Consider the following 21162-nt stretch of genomic DNA (forward strand, 5'->3'; position numbering starts at 1 on the left):
AGAATACATGGTGCTTGTGTCTGTCCCGTGATCAGCTGCATCGACTGTTACCCCCTGACAAACCGACACCCACCCCTCGGTTTCAACATTAAAGATTTTCCATTTTAAAACACACTATATCAAGCTTTTTTGAGCCATCATTTGGGCTGGAAGTGAATAACAAGCAAATCAGTATTTATCTGAATATGCCCTATACACCGCAATGTTTCTTCAAAGTGCAGGTGCCTATGATAACGTAGTAAACCTTGTTGCTAAATACAATTGCAAAGTATTATGTTATTATTATCTATCCACTGCAGGCACGATACACAGCAAGCGTTGGCCTCGTGTGATGAGATGAGGTTTATCCAGCCTTGAAAGGTGAACTTCTTGACGAAAAACATTTTTTTTTGTATTCCTATATATTTGTGAGACTAAAATATCAATAAATCTCATTCAGTTTTTCTCAAAATGTAACCTTGGTCCCCCGGTTCCGTATTTCTTGTTTCAATACAATGGCCCTAACAAATCTTCTTAAAGAAAAGACATAAGAAACACAAAATAAAGGCAGTTACCCCGATATGTTGAAACAAGGTGAAATATGTGCCTTCAATTATTAGAAAGTAAAGGTTCTCCAGGGTGATGACACAAAAATATACTTTGAAACGAAACATGGACTGCTCCACATACAAAGTCAAATTCGTCTGGTTTCACAGACAACTTCTCAATTATCCAGAGAGACATCATCAGATGATTTCCGTCTGTCTGTGAGGAAGCTGAATCACTATCATACCAGCAGACACTATATGCTGCTGTTGTTTCCCAGAGCCTGTCACTACATGTCCTTAAATTAACTTCATGCACAATGAGAATGTGTGTGTCTGTCTGTGTGTGTATGGTATGTGTGAGTGTATGTCTAAAGGAAAGAGGCGAACACAAATATTCACATGTCTGTCTGGGTTGTAAATGTCTGCATGTCCATGTATTTGCATCATGTGTGTGTGTGTGTGTGTGTGTGTGTGTGTGTGTGTGTGTGTGTGTGTGTGTGTGTGTGTGTGTGTGTGTGTGTGTGTGTGTGTGTGTGTGTGTGTGTGTGTGTGTGTGTGTGTGTGTGTGTGTGTGTGTGTGTGTGTGTGTGTGTGTGTGTGTGTGTGTGTGTGTGTGTGTGTGTGTGTGTGTGTGTGTGTGTGTGTGTGTGTGTGTGTGTGTGTGTGTGTGTGTGTGTGTGTGTCCATACCACCACAGCACCAACCACAGGAAGAGTGGGAGAGAGAGGAGAGGTGGACCCAGGAGCGGTTAACCTCATGACATCACAAGCTCACAGCTGATTGGCTGTTGCCTAAAGCTGGATGGTTTATAAGCCAACCAGGAGCCTCGGATTCAGCAGCAGCATCTTTGAGAAGCACAAACAGCATCCAGGGAAACCCAGGAGATAAACCAAACACAAACCACGTCTGCGTGTTTCGGCTCCACAGTCTGCTGAACTCCTGTCACTTCCTGCGACTGCAAACAAGGTCAGGATCAACACACATTTTACTTTCTGAGCACTGTTTAGTAAGAGTTGTTTTGCAGCATTGGTGGCATGTTGAGATGTTAATATTTGTCGAAGCTGCTGGAAATGTGGTTTATTTACATTACCAAATACAATTCTACCTTAAGAAACGTTCAGGGTGAGAGGCCTGACGTTCTTCTGTGCATGTACAGTGATGGGCAAACGGTTTGTCTACTTAATGTTGGTCCTGGGCTGTTTTTCATTATCAGGCCAGGTCTCTCTAGTTCCAATGAAGGGAAATCTTAATGCTACAACATTCAGTAATATCTTAGACAAGCCATTTAATATTCATCTTTTGTGCAATCCTTCTAATCTCAATCAAACAAGAGTTGTGTTTTGATAAAATATCTACATTTTCAAACTAATTATTATTGTCATTGTTGACAGTGTACCAGGCTCACTAATGCTCTTGAATAACGGTTCATCTCTGCTGGTTTCCAACATCTTTAGGAAGTGGGGGCTGTTATTTAAACAGATTAATGCCCACCAGTTTTGGAATTACTTTTAATTTAATAAGTAATTAGTAAGTAAAAGTAATAAGTAAGTAAAAGTAATTTAATAACTATCACATGTGAAACAGTGTGTTTCATTTTCTTTATTAATGACTTCTTTCAAGACTTATGAGTAATTAAGAAACATTTGACAAATACTACACTGAAAAAAATACAATTGACATTTAATGTACCTTTATTTTGAACTAATTGTTAGGGAAATAATGATCTCAGACTCCTAGATGTGACATACAGGACCAACCTTGACGTCTGTTTATGTCCTTTAAGGACACAGGCTGCTTCAGCCAATAATGTTATTGTTCCCATTCTGTGACCGGTCAACACTAGGTCACAGGTGGTCTTTGTTGTGGGTGCACTGGGACACTTCCTTCTTTGTTGTTTGAGGACTCCAGGGTAGGACATATTCGAGGCCATAAGTGGCGGACGCAGGTAACTCAGTGTGCCCAAACTGTCTAAAGCTATCTTATCAAAACATGTTGATGACTCTGTGAAACCAGTTAAATGGGATAACAAGAGAGAGGCGCTCCAGAATTGACGTGGCAACCACCCGTGCAGTCAGACCGTGACTGTGTGACTTGTGATGTGAATGCTCCGGCCGTAACTCCAAATAAACCTCCAGTGTTTGACATCGAAGCTCCTGCTCTACTTCCTGAGTCGGTGACTCCCGCTGCATTGCTGCTACACAGAAGTTTCCATAACACTAATACTTTCAAAAAGAGAAAACATCATCTAGTCCCAAAAGTCTATCGAATTTATAAACAAGACAAACATTTTGGTGTGACAATCTTAACTCAAATGTTATACAAACTGGTTTGAAATGTTAACATTAAACGTGTGCTCCACAAGGAGGGGTTGGTTATCCTTCGTCATAAAATGCTCTGCAATTTATTACATTTCATTATGCGTTCTTTTTTAAGAGTTACAGTGGTGGAAGTCCGCCTGGGATTAGCAAGAGGCTGCGTTTGATTGGTTGATTAGTTACACGGTGACACAGAGGCAGGAAGGGGAAGCTGTGGGCAGCAGGGAACTCATTTCTGATGTCACATGACCTGACTAACCACACTGAGTGAACGCAGTGGCAACACACACACACACACACACACGCACGCACACGCACGCACACACACACACACACACACACACGCACAAGCACGCACAAGCACGCACGCACGCACGCACACACGCGCACACACACACACACACACACACACACACACACACACACACACACACACACACACACACACACACACACACACACACACACACACACACACACACACACACACACACATCTAACTGAAAAGCTGAAGAGACATTATCCTGTTGGTCCTCTGAGTTCACTTTAAAAACAAGAGCTTGGTTGGTTCGGGGAATCCTGTCAACCTGACTCTAAAACAATACTCCAGGAAATAGTCCGGCCCATAACTTTCTTTTTTCTCAATTAGTTTTTTGTACAAATTGAACAAAATAAATGTCTTTATTAGTGAGTTTCAGAGAGTTTACTTTTGGACAGAGCTAGGCTAACCGCTTTACCCCCATGCTTCCGGTCTTTATGCTAAGCTAGGCTAATTCCCTGCTAGCTCAGCTTCCTAAAATACCGATATAAGACTTGGACAGTTCTTCTCAAAATTCTTGGTAAAAAATGAAAATGAATAAACACATTTCCACCACAGCTATGTGTCTAACCCCAAACCGTACCCTAACCAAATCCTTGATACTAAAACTAACACAGAACAGCGGGGTCCAGAAATAATGTCCATGCTTTCGAGTACTGAAACTTTAATGATGCCTCTCAAAGATAGACGTATACAGAAATACACACATGCATACATATGGGCGTATGTCATGTTTCTGCTGTGCTGTGGATTTCCAGTTATAACCCGGTGAATTACATAGTGTACAGTATGAAGAGTCCTTCATTACAGATAGACACTCAGACTGCTCCTCCCACGGCATCCGCTAAAAGAAGAGCTTGTTACAGTAAGAGAGTTGAACAGAAGGGTTTATAAAGCTGCTGTTGACAATACCTGCTCTACTGTATGTTCATGACATGTGACTGTTAAAAGTCTGTGTTGGCAAGAATTACCATTGCTGTGACTTTGCAAAAAATCCCAATACCATCAATAAACTGATCCCAATAACCCTAACCCTATATACGTATTGCTTATGTACCTAAAACTGGGTCTTAATCAAATGTGTTTTACTCCTCTGTGGAAAATAGTATTTCCTCCTATTGTCTTGGTGCTATTAGCATATTGCCTTATTTTGGGATATTTATCTTCGCTGACTCTTATTTATTTCTGAAAACAAGGACTGAGCTGATGACTTCAAAGTAAATATAGTTCCTTGAACCTAAAAAGATACATTTTCTTGCCGTGTAGATTGATGTCTTTTATTTCACGACATCTGTTTGCAGTCAACAGCTCATTGTAATGATATGATGAGAAGCATAAAGTGTAATGCCTCCTTACAAAGTGCTTTGCAGAGTGACTGAGGGCCCTGTTACTAGACTCGGATCGTAAAAACCTTGAACTGTTTCCGGTTTTCTTCCTTCAATCTGTTCAAGCCAAACACCCACAGAAATAATACCCGTTATTTTCTCACGTCTTCTCGACCAGAATCGTCCAGAAGCATCCTGTCCCATCGTCGAATAAACCACGCACCAGAATGATGTGATTTTCTCGCTCTGATGACAGACACATGTTTAACTACCTCAAACTGAGTTGTCAGGGTCACATAAACGCACGTCTAGGTGTATAATTAAGGACTTAATGACTTCCTGAGAACTACCAAGGCCTCTGGAAGTGCCACTGCTACAGAAGTGTGCCGGTGCTGCCTACATTTTTTAGAAGGAATCTGGGCGAGATAATTGACGGAGGAGACTCGCAGCTCCTTTTTAGGTTTGACATGTCATCGTGTTTCCTGTGAAGTTATGGCCTCCGGGCGAGTATTCGATATAGAACCAGCTCTGTGCCTCATGATTATGTTTCATTGTTTTATTGTGTTGTACAATGATGTTTTTTTGTGTGACCTCAACCTGCATGTTTTTTGGTTTCCCCCCATCCAGACACAATGAAAGTTGCCGTTGTTTTCGTGCTGCTCTTCGCCACAGTCCTCTGCCGGCCGGTAAGTCATTCTGTCTGTCGAGGCAAAACTTCAATGTAGCTTTTGTGGAAATGACAGGAACCATTTTGTTCATAATTCCTAAGATGCATGAGAAATGTCTGGTTATCCGTTTTCTAAGTCTGAACAAAAATAAATTCTGGATCTACATTTATGATTTAACAACAAGTAAGAACATAGTTTTGGATTCTATTGCAGGTGACATTTATGTTGTTGTTGTTGTTGTAGCCCAAACAAGTATTACCAGTGGTGTTTTCCCCCCCATTTCCCACAATACCCTGCCAATTTATCATCGTTTTAAATCATGAGCAAAGGAAGAAAACGGTTTTGTTAAGCTTTCAATCAGATATAGGTGCCCAGATTGTTTTCTTTCTCACTTTCCTCTAAAGGCTACCATAGATTTCTTAAAAATGTCATAAAATGCATTACATGGTTAACCTCAGTTTTCTTTATTTACTTACTTTCTGAAGAACTTGCGTTTGATTTAATGTGTATATATTTGTTTGCTTTTTAGGCAGGAAAGGTTACTGTCAGCAGTTCAGAGAGCTCTGAAGAAATGGTGAGTATCTGGAGAGAAAGACTTAGAAATAGAAAAATATAGAAATAGTTCGACATGAACTCATCTTGGTTGGTCTTGTCCACAGGCGAGAAGACCAGCAGCTCCAGCCCTCACGAAACAAGCGCTTCCTGAGCTTCGTGCAGCACTTCTACAGGTAAAATATTTTTGGTTTATTCAGAACTCCATATCTATTGTTATGTTTTGTTGATGATTTGATCATGTTCATCTACGATTGGACGGCGTTTTTGAAAGAAGAAATAGGTTTCAAGCTGGAGGTGTGGAGCTTGAAAAATGTAGGCTTTTGAGTTGCATTGTGGGATATGTTGGATCCAGTATTTTTGGGGCTTGACCCAAGGGAAGTCAACCCTAACTTTGTCAACCTTTATCATGTGTTTGCCCTTACTTTATTGAAGTGCAATACAAATCACTGTATCCATTTGCGCTTTGCATAATTATCTCACCCTACAGCCTATAGTCCATTAATGCACATTTAGCAAAAGCAAGAAATAGTCAGAATGGCTAAAATCTTTTAAAACATGTGACATGAGGATTATTCAAATGTATTGTCTTTCTCTTGTTGCAGAGCGTTGAAGCAGCACCTTCTACCCACTCAGACGAGACCACGGAGAGCTCAGATGAAGACGAGGTGAGAGACGTCACATCAGTATTTTAAATCTTTGAACAACATTCTTTTGTTTGTAGACTGCAGATATACTTAAGGAAAGTTTAACGCTTTGTGATTGAATGATTCTTGCAGCAGGTGGCAGCAGAGGCTCTAGTAGAAGTCAAATCAGAGAGCGCTGAGACAACTTCATCCCCAGAAACAGCCTCTGTCAGCAGCCAGGACAGTGAAGACAGCGATGATGATGTCGATGATGACGATGAATCAGAGGAGACTGTAAGTAAATAACACCTCTGGTTGGATAATGGACATTTCTAGATGTTTGGGAAACAGATGAAACCACATAAAAAAAAAGACAATATAGCCAAATAAGTCACTGTCAATATACAGACATAACATATACAATCACTTTTTGAGAGTGAGTAGTCCTGCAATTAAAAGCCTATTCATCTTTTCCTCAAAATAATGATTGCTTATCAAAGTAGATTGTGACATCCGTAGAAAAGGTACAGGGTGGGAAATTCAAACCTGGCCATCTGCACCAATCACCAAAGCATATTTTAACCCTCCAACTCTCACCTCCCTCTGTTTGACCAGGAAACCGATGAATCTAGCGACAGCGCAGAGTCGGGCGAATCCTCGTCCCCCGCTCCTTCCACACAAACCCTTGTGTTAACCACAGATGAACCCTTGGCCGAGACCACTGCTGAGCCCATCGTTCCCACCATCGTCACCGACATCCCCGCCACAGATTCAGGCCGTGGGGACAGCTTGGGTCGCTACCCCAGCGACTACAAGTCCAATGACTACAAGTCCAATGACTACAAGTCCAATGACTACAAGTCCAGTGACTACAAGTCCAATGACTACAAGTCCAATGACTACAAGTCCAATGACTACAAGTCCATCGAGTACGTGGAGGAGAAATCCTACAACAACGTTCCCGGCCCCTACAAGTCCTACGAGTTCATGGGCACCGGAAAGAAGATGGACTACGACATGACAGAGGGCAACGAGGTGGACAAGTCACTGAAGGTGTACAAGGTACAGATTAGTTCTTGACAGTGTTAGTCTGTCCATAGAGTCGGAAAAAAAAGATAAACTGTAATACAATATGCTGCTAGATTAAATTACCACACAGGTGCTACAGTACCTTCTAACACTCATTAAAAACCTACGTCTGGTCAACCGCCTGGTATCACTTAAGTTAAAAAAACTAAATACTTTCTAAGATTTAGTCAAAGATCATGGTTAAAATAAGGAAGTTATGTTCGTGATCTAAGTAAAGTATGTCACTTAACTTACTACATAACTTTAACCTAGCCAACGTTGTCTTTGGGTCTTTGTGTTTGTTTGACCCTTCCATCTATCCAACAATTTCTTCATTGACATTGAAACAATTTATAATACATCACCTGACTCGAATAAGTGGTTCTGAGTGTCTAATATTGCCATGAATGGATTTACATATATCCAATGCAGACGTTAAACAGGGCCTTGAAAAAACGTTGGTATTGACTCCATGCAAAAGACACCAAGCTGACTACGCATATGTAAGCTTTTACAATACGCAGAATCAAAGCTAGTCCTAATGTTTTAACACAAAACCCTACATACAACTTGAATAGAAGAAAGACAAATCAAACTAATCCTCCATGTCTTCCTCTGCCTCCCCTCCAGGCTATGCATGTCCACTCTGACCTCCTGGAGGAGGACACCAGCACCCCTGAGGTGGAGAGCCAGGGCCTCGACGCCTCTCAGGACCAGGTCATCAGCCTCCGCCAGGCCTCCTTCCCAGTAGAGGAGGAGAGCACCAGCGCTAGCGACGCCTCCACCAGCGAGAGCTCTAGCGCTCCTGAGGAAGAGGAGGAGGAGGAGGAGGAAAGCGCCAGCACAGCCAGCGCCAGCGCCAGCGCCAGCCAGGAGTCGGAGGACGAGGAGAGCCAGAGCAGCGAGGAGGCCACTGCCACACCTGAAGCCGCTGACAGCGACTCAGATGAGAGCACTGAGAGTGACGAGGAGGAGGCGGGACCTGTCGTCACCACTGAAATGCCAGCGGTCATCACCACTGACATGCCAGCGGTCATCACTGCCAAATAAGCCTCTCACATCCAATGCAAATGGAAAGGAGGTGATAGAATAAAGAGCACACCTACCACTGTAGGGCCAACACAGGGACCGCCAAGGCTTGATTATTTTGTTGATTTTAAATATGTTCCGACATTATCTCTGTGATTATTTGTGCATCTTTAGGAAAGCTGAATTGCTGTTCCTTCTGGATTGTATTTAAATAAACCAATCACCCCTGCATCCTGTGGTCTGGTTGCCCTGGTAAATCCCATGTTTGACCTTACAGGCAACAAGTGGTAGAATGTTGAAATCGCGACTGCAACAGAAGGTTGACTGACCTCATGACCTTTGCCCACTCCCTTCTAACCTCCGTAGCTGGAGTCCTGATATCTACACCAGCACTACACGTCATTTAACCATTTACTTATTACTGCAATATGCAAGCCTACATTGTGTTGTGCTTATAAGAATACAAATGCACCGTTTATTTAAATAAATGTAATCATTTTAAGTGTAACGAAAAACTTGACATTAAGCCACACATTTGCTGCCTGTGTGGCTTAGCTTCTTTGCTAGCTAGTAACACATCTGCTTGCGTAGATAAAAGGATTCAAACAGAGACACTATTATAGGGTTCAGTCGGTTATAGACACACACACACACACACACACACACACACACACACACACACACACACACACACACACACACACACACACACACACACACACACACACACACACACACACACACACACACACACACACACACACACACACACACACACACACACACACACACACACACACACACACACACACACACACACACACACACACACGCATACACCACAATCCGTTCATTTGCACAGTCACCTACCTACAGTACATGTTGTTCGTCCCATGTTGTTTACTGTGTTGTATCATATTGTACCATTTATAATATTTGAATAAAGTTCTTTTTTCATAAAAAGAGATGATGGTCGTCTACATTTGTTTAACATTTAAAGACAGGAGGGGTGGTGAGATGATCAGCTGAGATGATAGATTCAAGGATAATAGATTGCAGTTGTAGTCCATTTATGACTACACTAAAACCATGGAAAAATAAAAACAGAAATGCAATCGTGTGCGTTTTTGGATCATTGCAGAGGAGGGGAGGGATACACTGTACACAGCCGCAACAGAAACACTGGTTACTTGTATTGGCAGGTATCAGGCATCTCAACATAAACAATTGACATCAGGTACACATGGGTTAGGGTTAGGGTTGTCCATCAACGACCTACCCGATAATGTGAGCTCCAGGGTCCAGATGTTTGCAGATGATACTAAAGTCTTAAAGGAAATTAAGTGTAAAGAGGATGCAGAAAAACTCCATTCAGATCTCAGAGAAATACAAAGATGGTCCGAGTGTTGGCAGCTCAAATTCAATGCAGCAAAGTGCAAAGTAATGCACTTAGGTTTTCTGAATCAAAAATATGAGTTTAATATGGGTGATAATTCAAACACTATTAACCTATCCGAGACTCAGAATGAAAAGGACCTTGGTGTGAATGTTGACAATACCCTGACATTTAGTGACCATATCCGTCGGGCGAGTAACAAAGCGAATGGTATCCTAGCAATGATCCGCAGGTCATAGTGCTGCGTACCGGTACGCCGAACCGGTACTGGACTTGTAAAAAGTTTCGGTTCAAGTCCGGTTAAAACCGGAACGTCAGGAACCGGTACTTGGACTCGCAAAAAAACTAGCACTTACGTATATTCTGGTGTCTGTGGTTATTTAAACATTCCCTGATAAACGTGATTCAGTGTCAATAAATGAGTGCTAATCCCAGTGTGCTCAGTGTACAACATCACATGTCATTTCACCTTCGATTCACGGTTTGAAGACGTAGCATTTCCCCACATGCTAATGCTAACCGGAAGTGAAGAATTTTCAGAATAAAAGTATTAAGTAAATAGTGTGAACTTCCGGATTTTCAGAATAAAACTGATTTAAATTAAATAGTGTATTTAATTCAAAATTACGCCATATCAACATTGATTTTAATTTCTAACAGTATGTATGTACATCACTATGTATGTAGTATGTACTGTATAATGTAAACATTATTATTATATTGAACTTTGTAGTAGTTCACTGTAGTTGCTGTCATAAGTCATTTGTAGACTAAGTGGAAAAAAGTGTTTTTTTTACATTTGTACTTTTTAGAGAAATGTAGACACAAGTTGGAAGGGAGCACAATAAACCTGACGAGTTTGAATTTCAGTTGTTTATGAGTTAATTTCAATTGATAATTAGCTCACAATAAGTTCACTTTAGTTACTCGCACAACTTGACACAAGCCATGGGTTCAGGTCCGGACTTATAAGTCCGGACCTGAACCTGAACCTCTGGACTTGAGTCCGGACCTGAACCTGAATGTGAGTCCAGGTACGCAGCACTAGCAGGTCATACACTTATTTGGACTCTAGTTTATACATCTCTCTTGTACGGCCACTCCTCGAGTATGGGAATGTCGCTTGGTCCTCCATATACAAAAAGGATGCTGAGCTCATCGAGAAAATACAGAGAAGGGCAACGAAGCTGGTTCCAGAACTAAAGGACCTACCATATCAAGAACGACTGCAAAGTCTTAAAATCCCGAGTATGTATTATAGAAGGGCGAGGGGAGATATGATCGAAGTTTTCAAATATCTCCACAACATCTACAAAACATCATGCCCACTACAACGAGATTATAACACCAGGACTCGTGGACACTGCCTCAAGTTGAAGACACAGTACTCAAGACTGGCTATCCGCCGCAACTTTTTCAGCCTGCGTGTGGTTGACTTGTGGAATGATCTGCCAGAAAGCGTTGTCACATCCAAGACGGTTAACTGTCTCAAGTCGCGCCTCGACCACTACTGGTCAAACATCACCTTCACTTTGGACTATGTGACTGTTGCCAGCATCCATAGTAAATAAAGAATCAGTGATCTACTTATTTATTTATGAGCGACTAAAAGGCCTTAGGCCTATTACAGCCGTATCCTATTGATTGATTGATTGATCAACTTTGATGTTTGAGTATCAACCGTCATTGCAGATACCGGCCGCCACATCTGCATTATCATAGATGATGCAGTAATATAGTGATATTAAGCTATTCACTTTGGCTCTTTTCTTGCTGTAACAAATGCAACTTTCCCCTGTGTGGGAAGAATAAAGGTATTCTGATTCTGATTCTGAATAAGCGTTGCATAAGAGAGTCATAAAACAACAAAACACAAAATGGATCAGAGAGTATACAAGTGGATTACAGTAGCTTTCAGTAGAGTGTATGGAACCGGACTGACCAGGCAGTATTTTGCAGGTGCAGATAGACATTTTAACCATGATGCCTCTTCAAGGCAAGGCAAGGCAAGTTTATTTATATAGCACTTTTCAACACAAGGCAATTCAAAGTGCTTTACAAAAAATGAAAGACATTAAGAAAATGGCATTTAAAATCAGTCATTAAAAAGCAAAGATAATAAAATAAACATTAAAAGAAAAAATACATGGATAAAAGTTACAGTGCAGTCTAAGATATGAATAGTTCAATTAAAAGCAGCGGCAAAAAGAAAAGTCTTCAGTCTGGATTTGAAAGTAGTCAGAGTTGCAGCGGACCTGCAGGTTTCTGGGAGTTTGTTCCAGATATTTGGAGCATAAGAACTGAATGCTGCTTCTCCATGTTTAGTTCTGACTCTGGGGACAGAAAGCTGACCAGTCCCTGAAGACCTGAGAGATCTGGATGGTTCATAATTCAACACAGTGGTATGTATGGATCATAAGCCACATGATGCTTATCTTAGCATAACAACTGGAATCAGGGAAAACAGCCTGGCTCTATTCAAAATAATGCTATCGTTTGTTTAAAGGGGACCTATCATGCAAAATGCTCTTTTTGATGTCTTTTATATATAAATATGTGTCCCCGGCGTGTCAGAAAATAAAAGCCTCTCTCTTTTCCTCCATGATTCCAAATCTCAGAAAACGGGGCTACAACGAGCTGATCCAGATTTGCCATCCGATATGACGTTATTTACGTCATATCGGATGGCACCCACGTGGTGGACCCACAGCCCTGCCAGAAACTCGCTATCAGAATCAATGCCCGACGTGTTTTGGACGAAATATGGTTTTTGTTTACATTAGCAATCATCGCTAACACTCAGAGCTAATCAGTAGGCTACTGCAGAGAGCACATGAATGAAGAAGCAGGAAATAAAAAGGAACTCACCTTGTGGTAAACCGGCAAGAGAGAAAGCCTTTGAGCTCCATTCAGTTTCAGAAATAATCCTTGATGTGGTTTTGGCGTTTCATCACCGCAGCATTTATTTTAGACAGTTGGCTATCTGCCGGGTCCCGCACGAGCTCAGGCCCCTCCTTTTTTTTTGTAGTAAAGCTTTATACCCCGAATCAGCACTTTAGTAACAGGAAGTTAAATAGAGAGATACAAGGCATGGCTATGCCTCATAATGGGTGATCTGTTTGGTATTTTGAGCAAAACACTTCATAGACATGTTTTTTTATACATTTTTATATATCTGAGACCTATGCTATTGCCTAGAAATTGCATGATAGGTGACCTTTAAGATCTTTTTCACCTAGGTTTAGTTGTTATGCTAAGCTAGGCCTCCTGACTCTAGGCCTGCATAGGGAGTTAACCCAACAATCCAAAATACTTATTTTACCTGTATTATATAATCCAAATAGGTTTGGTGTGAGAGGAGAAGATATCTCCCAAAAGATGTCTGTCATATCACCAATATAATAAAAACTACATGGCACTCGGCTTGTGGTGTTCAAAGTGCCAAAAAGAAAAAGTCACAATTCAACAACGTCTCTTTGCCAGAAATCCAAAATCTTCATTGATCTTCTCATCTCATCCTCTGGAAACGCTAATTTCACCTGGCACTGAGAATAAATATGATACAACACTAGAAAAAGGAGTGTAACTAAACAAGTCTTGGCTGGAGTGCACACCTGCTAGTGTCGTCAGATAGTTTCAGAACAACCAGCAATATAAGAGTGACTTTCTCATAATGAAGCACTTTATCTTTTCATCTGTTAAAGTCATCTCTGCTGTCAAATGCTGTATAGACACATACACATAGAGTTCAGACTGATTACAGGCTTCATTTCTACTGATCCCCCAAACTGCAGCAGTGAAGCCCCTCGGGTGGGAAGACAAGACAGGCTATAATGTGTTAAGATTGATGTTCTTGTCACAACTCTGAAGAGCTAACCAAAGGATCCAGTCAATTCACTGACAGTGATGTCTGTGTATACAGGTAGGTACACCTATCAACAGTTTATAGGAAAAGGAACAGTGCTAGCTTTTGTTTCTTAGCGTGGTTGTGCAGGTGATTTGACTTAACTGCTGCATCTGAAACAAAAAACAATGCTCCTATTGATCAGGAGGTTTATTACAGCGACATGATGGGACTCTGGGAGACTGAGAGCTGTTGCGAAACTGCTTTATCACCACAGGCTGTTGCTAGGCTAATCTATGCTAGCATTCGAATATTTTTTAGTAAGACCTACGTACAGTTAATATGGGTAACTACACTTTGCTAGCATGCAAACCATGGAGTGCATTTAACCAGTGTTGTCACTTTATTTTCACAGCTGATAAAATGCCAGGGCTCAACGCTAACTTTTAAAAGTGGTTGCCAGGCTGGCAACCAGGCATCAGCTTTTGGTTGCCAAAACTGAAAATACGGTCACCTTATATTTTAAAGTGGACCTATCATGCTATTTTTAGGCACTAGCATAGGTCTCAAATATATAAAAAAATATAAAAAACATGTCTCAACATTTGCTCAAAATACCAAACAGATCAACCCATTCTAGCCATGCCTCTATTTCACTTCCTGTTTCAAAAGTACTGATTTTTGGGTATACAGCTTTAAAAACAAAAAAGGAGGGGTCTGAGCTCATGCGGGACCCGGCAGCTACTGTCTAAACTAAATGCTGCCGTGATGAAACGCCATATCATGGATTATCAAGGATTCTCTCTGAAACAGTCTGGAGCTCAAAGACTTTCTCTCTTGCCGGTTACACCACAAGGTGAGTTCCTTTTTACTTCCTGCTTCTTCACACACATGCTCTCCAGTACAGGTTAGCTCTGAGTGTTAGCGATGCTAATGTAAACACTGACCATATTACGTCCAAAACAGTCGGGCATTGTTTCTGATAGCAACGATGGAGATTGGAACAGTCCTTCGGCGGCACTCGATGACGTAGCATCCTTGAAATATTGGCTTGGAAGCCAGAATCCTCGAGATTGAGAAACGGCCCCTGTATGGACCATTTGGTAAAGAGTTCAGAAAGTGTGACCTGTGCTGGTGAGGATTTGTAAGAATAGTTTGAAACTTCCTTCACATCAAACTGTGAAACATCCACTTCTTTATTCACCAAGCTTTGTTCACAGGGGCATAGTCAGGCTATATAAGAGTTGAACAGGTCCATTTATCAGCTAGAAACCTCTTTGGAAATCAATATAGACGGTAATAAATGACTTTCTCCCCTAGGTGGAGCCGATTCACTGAAATATAAGCATGTTCTGGTCTAAAGATATTGAGTTGTATTTGTTATTAATAATAGAGCCATATTTTTAGCAGTGATCAGAGCTTCTTTTGTTTTTTTGAGCATTTTGAAAAATATTTTAAGACTTAAAGGCCAATCTCTCTAATAGATACAGCACGTGACCAGGTACAATAGGACGTCTTCCTTAAAGACACTAGAGCAGGACATTTATGAGTCATATGAGTAGATTATATGGTTATATTTACAGTGCATGACAACCTGTGTCTCACATAGCTTGCCGGCTCAATTAGCTACTGAGTAAAGAAGTTTTGTAGTGACCTTAAAGGATCAGATTAACCACATTTCATTAACACATCTGTCCACTGTGCAGAGGGTTTTGGTTGTATGTGACTTTGGGATATTTGTCTCTCCACTAGATTTCATAGCAAATTTTTGTTATTAGAAATCCCTAATAGGTGGACACATACTATGAAAATAATGAGTTGCATGGATATATTCCTCTTGAGGAAAGTAACATGACCTGGTAAATCTTAAATATACCGTACATCTGTCAGACACATGCATAAATGAATGAATTCTTCATATTTATACCGTACAGTATACACTTCTCTCTTTCTGACTCTAAATTTGACTAATACAAAATAAATGGGTTACTTTATACGGGAAGAAGTTCACCGTCACAAGCTAAATAAATAAATAAATAAAGTATGTTTAAAATGTGAAAAATTCATTGTAATTAAGACTTTTAATTTTCCTTCAGAAGAAAAAACAGAACAGTTACAACAAATTAATTACACACATTAGATTCAGTTCAACAAAATACAAATAAAATAAAAACATTAAGGTATTGTTTCCAGCCCTCTAAGCGTTATATAGTTTGGGAAATATGAATTCACAACCCATAATTATCCAACCCACGGTGGCAATAACTCAGTTTGTGTTGTTTGCTCTCGTCTGATGCCTTTACATGCTGAACTACAGGACACACCCTACTGTGGGTTTCATACTCTGGATTCTCTGGATTTTTATGTCAAATGTTGTATAAAACTTATTGTAACAAGCTTGTTTAGGTCCTACACAATATACTTACAAAAGACTTAGATGTATACGTCAAACAGATGTATGAATAAAAACAGAAATAACTATGTTTACACACTGAAAGAAATAGTGGTACTTTTTTGATTGGGTAATACCTAAGGGTAAACATGATTGAGCAACATTTGTATTCATGTACTATAACCATATTTATTTGATCTGGTCTCTATCTCTTGATACATTGGAGAAGCCAGAAAGAGTTCATACGATTTTCAATTCCAATCCAACTTTATTTAAATAGCACATTTAGAAACAACAGAGTTGACCAAAGTGCTGCAATTGATTAAACCAAAACTCACAATTGAATGTTGTTAACTCTTTTCCAATCAAAGAAGCTAGCAGCGGTAGCTTTTAAAAGTCACATAATCTGGTGAGAAAGTGGGAAAGCTGGCATAACTGTCAGTCTTCTTAGACCTCCCTCCAAAATCAGTAACTCAACATATTCATTATGAACATCATAATAAACAAAAAACGAACATGGCTGGTTAGCTTCAGTGAGCCCAAGTTGACGGACTGTCCAACCATTTCATTCAGGCTGAATACATTTAACATCCACTGATATAAATGTGTCTTTGTCATAGCTCCAAATGTATTATATGCTGTAGTGTTGTAGAGAGAATTTTTAACTAAACGTTTTTTTTAAAGAGGTACCCCAGCTTTACACACTGCAGGTCTATATGCATGCTAACTTGCTTTTTTTATCAAGCATCTAGTGGTCATTAAAGGACATGCATCTTAATACTTGATACTGTTAGGTAGTAAGTCTAGAGAAACTTCACATTTCTGGCTTTATTGATCTTTACATATATGTTGACCTTCATACTTTGTGAATTGATAAAGGCAAATGACAGTTCCTAAGGCGAAAAGCAGTAACTGCAGGTATTTTTTTATCTGAAAGCGCCACCTATGATTTTCCTCGGAAATGTTGCCCAGCTAATAAAACTGCTAATGTGAGGGCTTTATTCAGCAGGCCATAGGCGTAACAGACATTTATAGAATGGAAATCTTTGTGATACTTAACCTGTCATAGCAACACAAGAGACATGTGAGAAGGATTACATTTGACTGGCATATGAATGCCGTTGGTTAGGTGTCTCCTCTTGCTTTTGTGGTGGAAACTGCCGTTGGAATCGTCAAGGTAAAACACTGAGTACATCCAGATGACGTGGTACCATCAGATGGGGTCGGTGTTGCTGGCGGGACTGTTTTCCCTGAATCAGTCGGCCCATCTGTGCTCCGTGTGTCTGGCTCAGCGGTCGACGTACTCCTTTTTACATTAGTGATGGTTGTCATGGCAGTGGGGGTCACGCTCGTAGTTGTCTGATCGGTGAATGGACGTTCCTCAGAGGACTCCTCCGAAGATTGACTCTCTGAAGATTGACTCTCTGAAGACTGACTCTCTGAAGACTGACTAGATTCAGACTCCAGTGACTCACTCGACTCTGAAGATGAGTCACTGTAGCTCGAAGATTCTGAAGACCACGAAGCCCCCCTGCGATACATCCCCAGCCGTCCTTGCATCTGGACGATGTCAGCATCCTGATGCCGACGCCAACCAATCTAGGGAGGGAATAGAAAATGAGAGATATGTTGTTACTGCTACTGTTGGTGTTAAAGCACACAATTTCCCATTTGACGTGCAATTACGTATCTGCCACTACGTTTTTTTGCACTACTAAATACTGTTAATATTTACATTAATTAAGTGACCGTCTATGTTTCCTGTAGATATTTAATGGCTCTTTTTACTGCACTTTTAGTGTACAGTTTTATTATTATGCTGCTGTGTTTATTGTATTTTTGTAACTCTGGCACAACAATTTCCTTCAGGGTAAATAAAGTCTTATCTTGACATCCAAACCCGTGTATCCAGCTCAGTCTGTAGCGACTTGGGAACTGAAGGATTGCTGGTTCACATCACGACTGGACAAAACAATACGGAAAGGTGCCAGTTCACCAAAAAATACACTTCCTGGGCACTGCCGAGGTGTCGTTGAGCAAGGAATCGAACCCCCAACAGCTGCCGGAGAACCTGGCACTCTCTCTCTCTGGCACCTCTCCATAAAAAGTGCATGTGTATACATATTTGTATAGGTCCTATGCATTTGTAATGTGTGTGTACACAACAACAGAGTGGATACATGCATTCCCCCTTGGTTATTAATAAAGGGTCATCTTATGATTTTTGTTTGGTTACAATGTATAGGGTGTCCGTTACGCTATGCATAGCAAGATGTGAAATATAGTTAGTTTAAAAACACAACGCCACCTTTTCCTCACCGATGTCTACTGAAGGTTTGATGAGCAATCATCCCAGAACTATATTCATTTATCAGCGTTGTCATAAGGTTTGTGTCCTGTGTGAAACCAAATGCTCTGGGCTTATATTAGGTTACGTATGCAATTAAAGACAAGTATCCACAAGTCAGAGAGTCACATAGGGAGTGCTCGCATTGCTGGTTATTGTTACACAATTAAAACTCACAATCCTCTTGTTAATTTCCTAAATGTCTATAAGAATTGACGTGATATTGCAAACATCATTTCTCTTTTCAGGCCGATAAAGCACTTATTATTTTGACCTAATAATTGTTAAACACAGAGGATATTAAGTATAAACTGATTAATTAAAAGGTAATTTAAGTTCTGCTTGCCAATCAGCTGATCTACTTATTTGTAAATGAATGTGGGTAACAATTAACCAAATGTAAAACCTAAAGTACATTGTGTCCTCAGAAAAGTTACATAGTTACAACACATGGCCTGAATGTGTTGGGTGCAACAAACCCAACATGTAACTCATAATGTAGCAATGTTAGAGGCTTAACTGTAAAAACCACTAAATGTAAAAGTCTTGTGTTCATTGTGTAATGCAAGTATTTCATCGACAAACAAAAACATTTGATCCGCAGAGGGAATATTTAAAAGGGAAATGCCTTAATTCGTTCACCATAGAATAATTACATTAGTAGAATACCTCAAATAGAATCGGTAATAGAGCGATAATCAGTTTTACTGTAGCACAGGGTTGAACACCTCAGTTGTGAAAGTGATTGAAACAAAATACAACAGGCACAGTTGTTGAGAAGGAAAGATCAGTGAGGGAGGAGGAAGAAGGAAGTTGTATATGTTGCTTTAGCTTACCGGCTTAGCGGATGCTGTTGTAGACAGGATAGCGATGACTAAGGCGGTTGTCAGAAGCTCCATCTCTGATTGGTTCTTGTCTGCAAGGTAGGGAAGCCACAAAGAACAACACATTCACATATCCCGCCAACGCACTACCAGCGACTATAGAAATATGATGTACAGTGGAGATTACTATCCTCAAAAAGGTGTATTTAATACAAATTAAAACATGTTTTCTAACGACATACATATTCACATACCTAATATAACACTGAAAACCTTTTTAAAGATTTAAAACAGTTCATCACATTCAAATAAAACATTTAAAACAAACTTACAAGTTTTCTGTAGAACCAGATCTGTTCTTTTTCTTTCCTACTTCTCTTAAATCCTGAATATAATCAATGGGATTCTCTGTAGCTGTAATCGCTCTTGGTTTCAGTTCAGAAGGATGTCTCCATGCAGGAGTGGCTGCTGCTTATATATTCTGCCAGGACGTCCCAGATGATGTGACTGGCATCGGACCCTGTGGGGAGGATTGGGCAAGACTGGGTCAGAGGGGAGGGAGAGGAGAGGAAATGTACTGCGGTAATATATCACCCAAAAGGATGCATGAATCATTGGAAAACATGTTTGTTTTGAGTTGAGAGTCAGGACTTTGACAAATTTGCTGATATTTGACGTCAATATGTTCTTGGAATTTTAAATATGGGACTCCAAAGGGTGTACAAAATACCAGGAACAAGTGAAGTGCAATCTAGCCCAAATCTTCCTGGATTTGATCAAATATACATACAGTATATACATACACTGAAACATTGACTTTAATTAAATGTATTATGTGAATATGTTTCACAAAACTGTATTAGGTTAGTTGAAAGCGATAATATTAAGTTGATCCTATTTAAACTGAATGTTATTGCTTTCAACTAACCTAATACAGTGTTGTGAAACGTGTTGACATAATACATTTTATTAAAGTCAAAGTTTCAGTTTTTTCAGTGTATATATTTACTTCAGAATGTCATAGGGGTCCTTATAGTTTGTTTCCTGTAATAGCCTATGTCTGTCACAACCATCTGTATTAACGGTAACTTAAAGGCTGGGTAGGTAAGTTTGAGAAACCGGCTCGAGATACACTTTTTGTTATATTCCATGGAATGCTCTGAACATCCCGATAGCAATGAATATTTTAAGTGATTTGACAAAAAATCCATAAAAAAATTTCATCAGTAGAAGCCGTAGCGCTGTAAAAAGCACGACCAATCATCTGAGCCGGCCCGGCTAAAGTAACTGGACGGCCTACCTGCCTGTCAGCCTTCCATCTGTGCACAGACTTATCTCGTGCCCTCATTGGTCATGTGCGTGTTCGTGTGTGTTGGAGGAGGGGCTCTGTAAGGAAGTCTGAAGGAAGGGGCAGATTTGTTCCGGCTGTGTATTTTCAAATTCTAGCGCACTCGAGCTGGTTTCTCCAAAATTACCTACCCCACCTTTAACCATAACATAATTGCAAAGGGCAAAACAAAATGAAAATGTTTGGATTGGACGTTGGTTGATGCTTTGGGTTAAAGGCTAAAGTGAAATGTGACGTTGTGGCAGAAGGCAACGGAGAAATTACAAATGGCGAAGGAATTCTGCATGAGGTGAAGGATGAATGATCCAACGTTCAGGCTCTAGGTTGAGCAGCCAGTGGAGTGCAACAGTAGAGTCAGTGTGTAGCAACACTTTGATCAGACCTGCATGTATGTGTGACACCGCTGTGTGACCGCACTACTCAGAAACTCCCCCCTCCTCTCTTACTCTCTCTTCCTCCTGTGAAAAAACACCTCAGGGTGAATTATGAACAAGATGCATCATGAAAAGGTTTCCAATGAGAAATGTAAGGATCCACATTAACATAATAAACAATCCCGAAAGAGACAAAACCTCCTGGGTA

General features: G+C 40.4%; 1 protein-coding gene and 1 long non-coding RNA gene across 2 annotated transcripts; one reads left to right on the forward strand and one right to left on the reverse strand.

Moving 5' to 3' along the window:
• The first annotated feature begins 1370 nt into the window (after positions 1-1370).
• Positions 1371-9128, forward strand: spp1 (secreted phosphoprotein 1). Its single transcript, XM_034096254.2, has 8 exons — positions 1371-1493; positions 5114-5172; positions 5684-5728; positions 5814-5882; positions 6312-6374; positions 6486-6626; positions 6948-7394; positions 8031-9128. Exons 2-8 carry the CDS (start codon positions 5119-5121, stop codon positions 8448-8450), a joined length of 1239 nt encoding a protein of 412 aa, XP_033952145.1. The 5' UTR covers positions 1371-1493; positions 5114-5118; the 3' UTR covers positions 8451-9128.
• Positions 9129-16309: 7181 nt separating this feature from the next.
• On the reverse strand, positions 16310-19698 carry LOC117456441 (uncharacterized). Its single transcript, XR_011644197.1, has 3 exons — positions 19565-19698; positions 19245-19324; positions 16310-17660 (listed from the first exon to the last, which is right to left on the reverse strand). It is a non-coding gene; the product is annotated as an uncharacterized lncRNA (long non-coding RNA).
• Positions 19699-21162: the final 1464 nt, after the last annotated feature.

The sequence above is a fragment of the Pseudochaenichthys georgianus genome, chromosome 12 (assembly GCF_902827115.2).
Source record: "Pseudochaenichthys georgianus chromosome 12, fPseGeo1.2, whole genome shotgun sequence".
In the NCBI taxonomy this organism is placed as follows: domain Eukaryota; kingdom Metazoa; phylum Chordata; class Actinopteri; order Perciformes; family Channichthyidae; genus Pseudochaenichthys; species Pseudochaenichthys georgianus.

Bases quoted from the DNA above. Each gene is read 5' to 3' on its own strand.
- spp1 (XM_034096254.2), top strand. From the start codon at position 5,119: ATGAAAGTTGCCGTTGTTTTCGTGCTGCTCTTCGCCACAGTCCTCTGC. The intron at 5,729-5,813 runs GTGAGTATCTGG...TCTTGTCCACAG, and splicing joins CAGAGAGCTCTGAAGAAATG to GCGAGAAGACCAGCAGCTCC. The intron at 7,395-8,030 runs GTACAGATTAGT...CCTCCCCTCCAG, and splicing joins AGTCACTGAAGGTGTACAAG to GCTATGCATGTCCACTCTGA.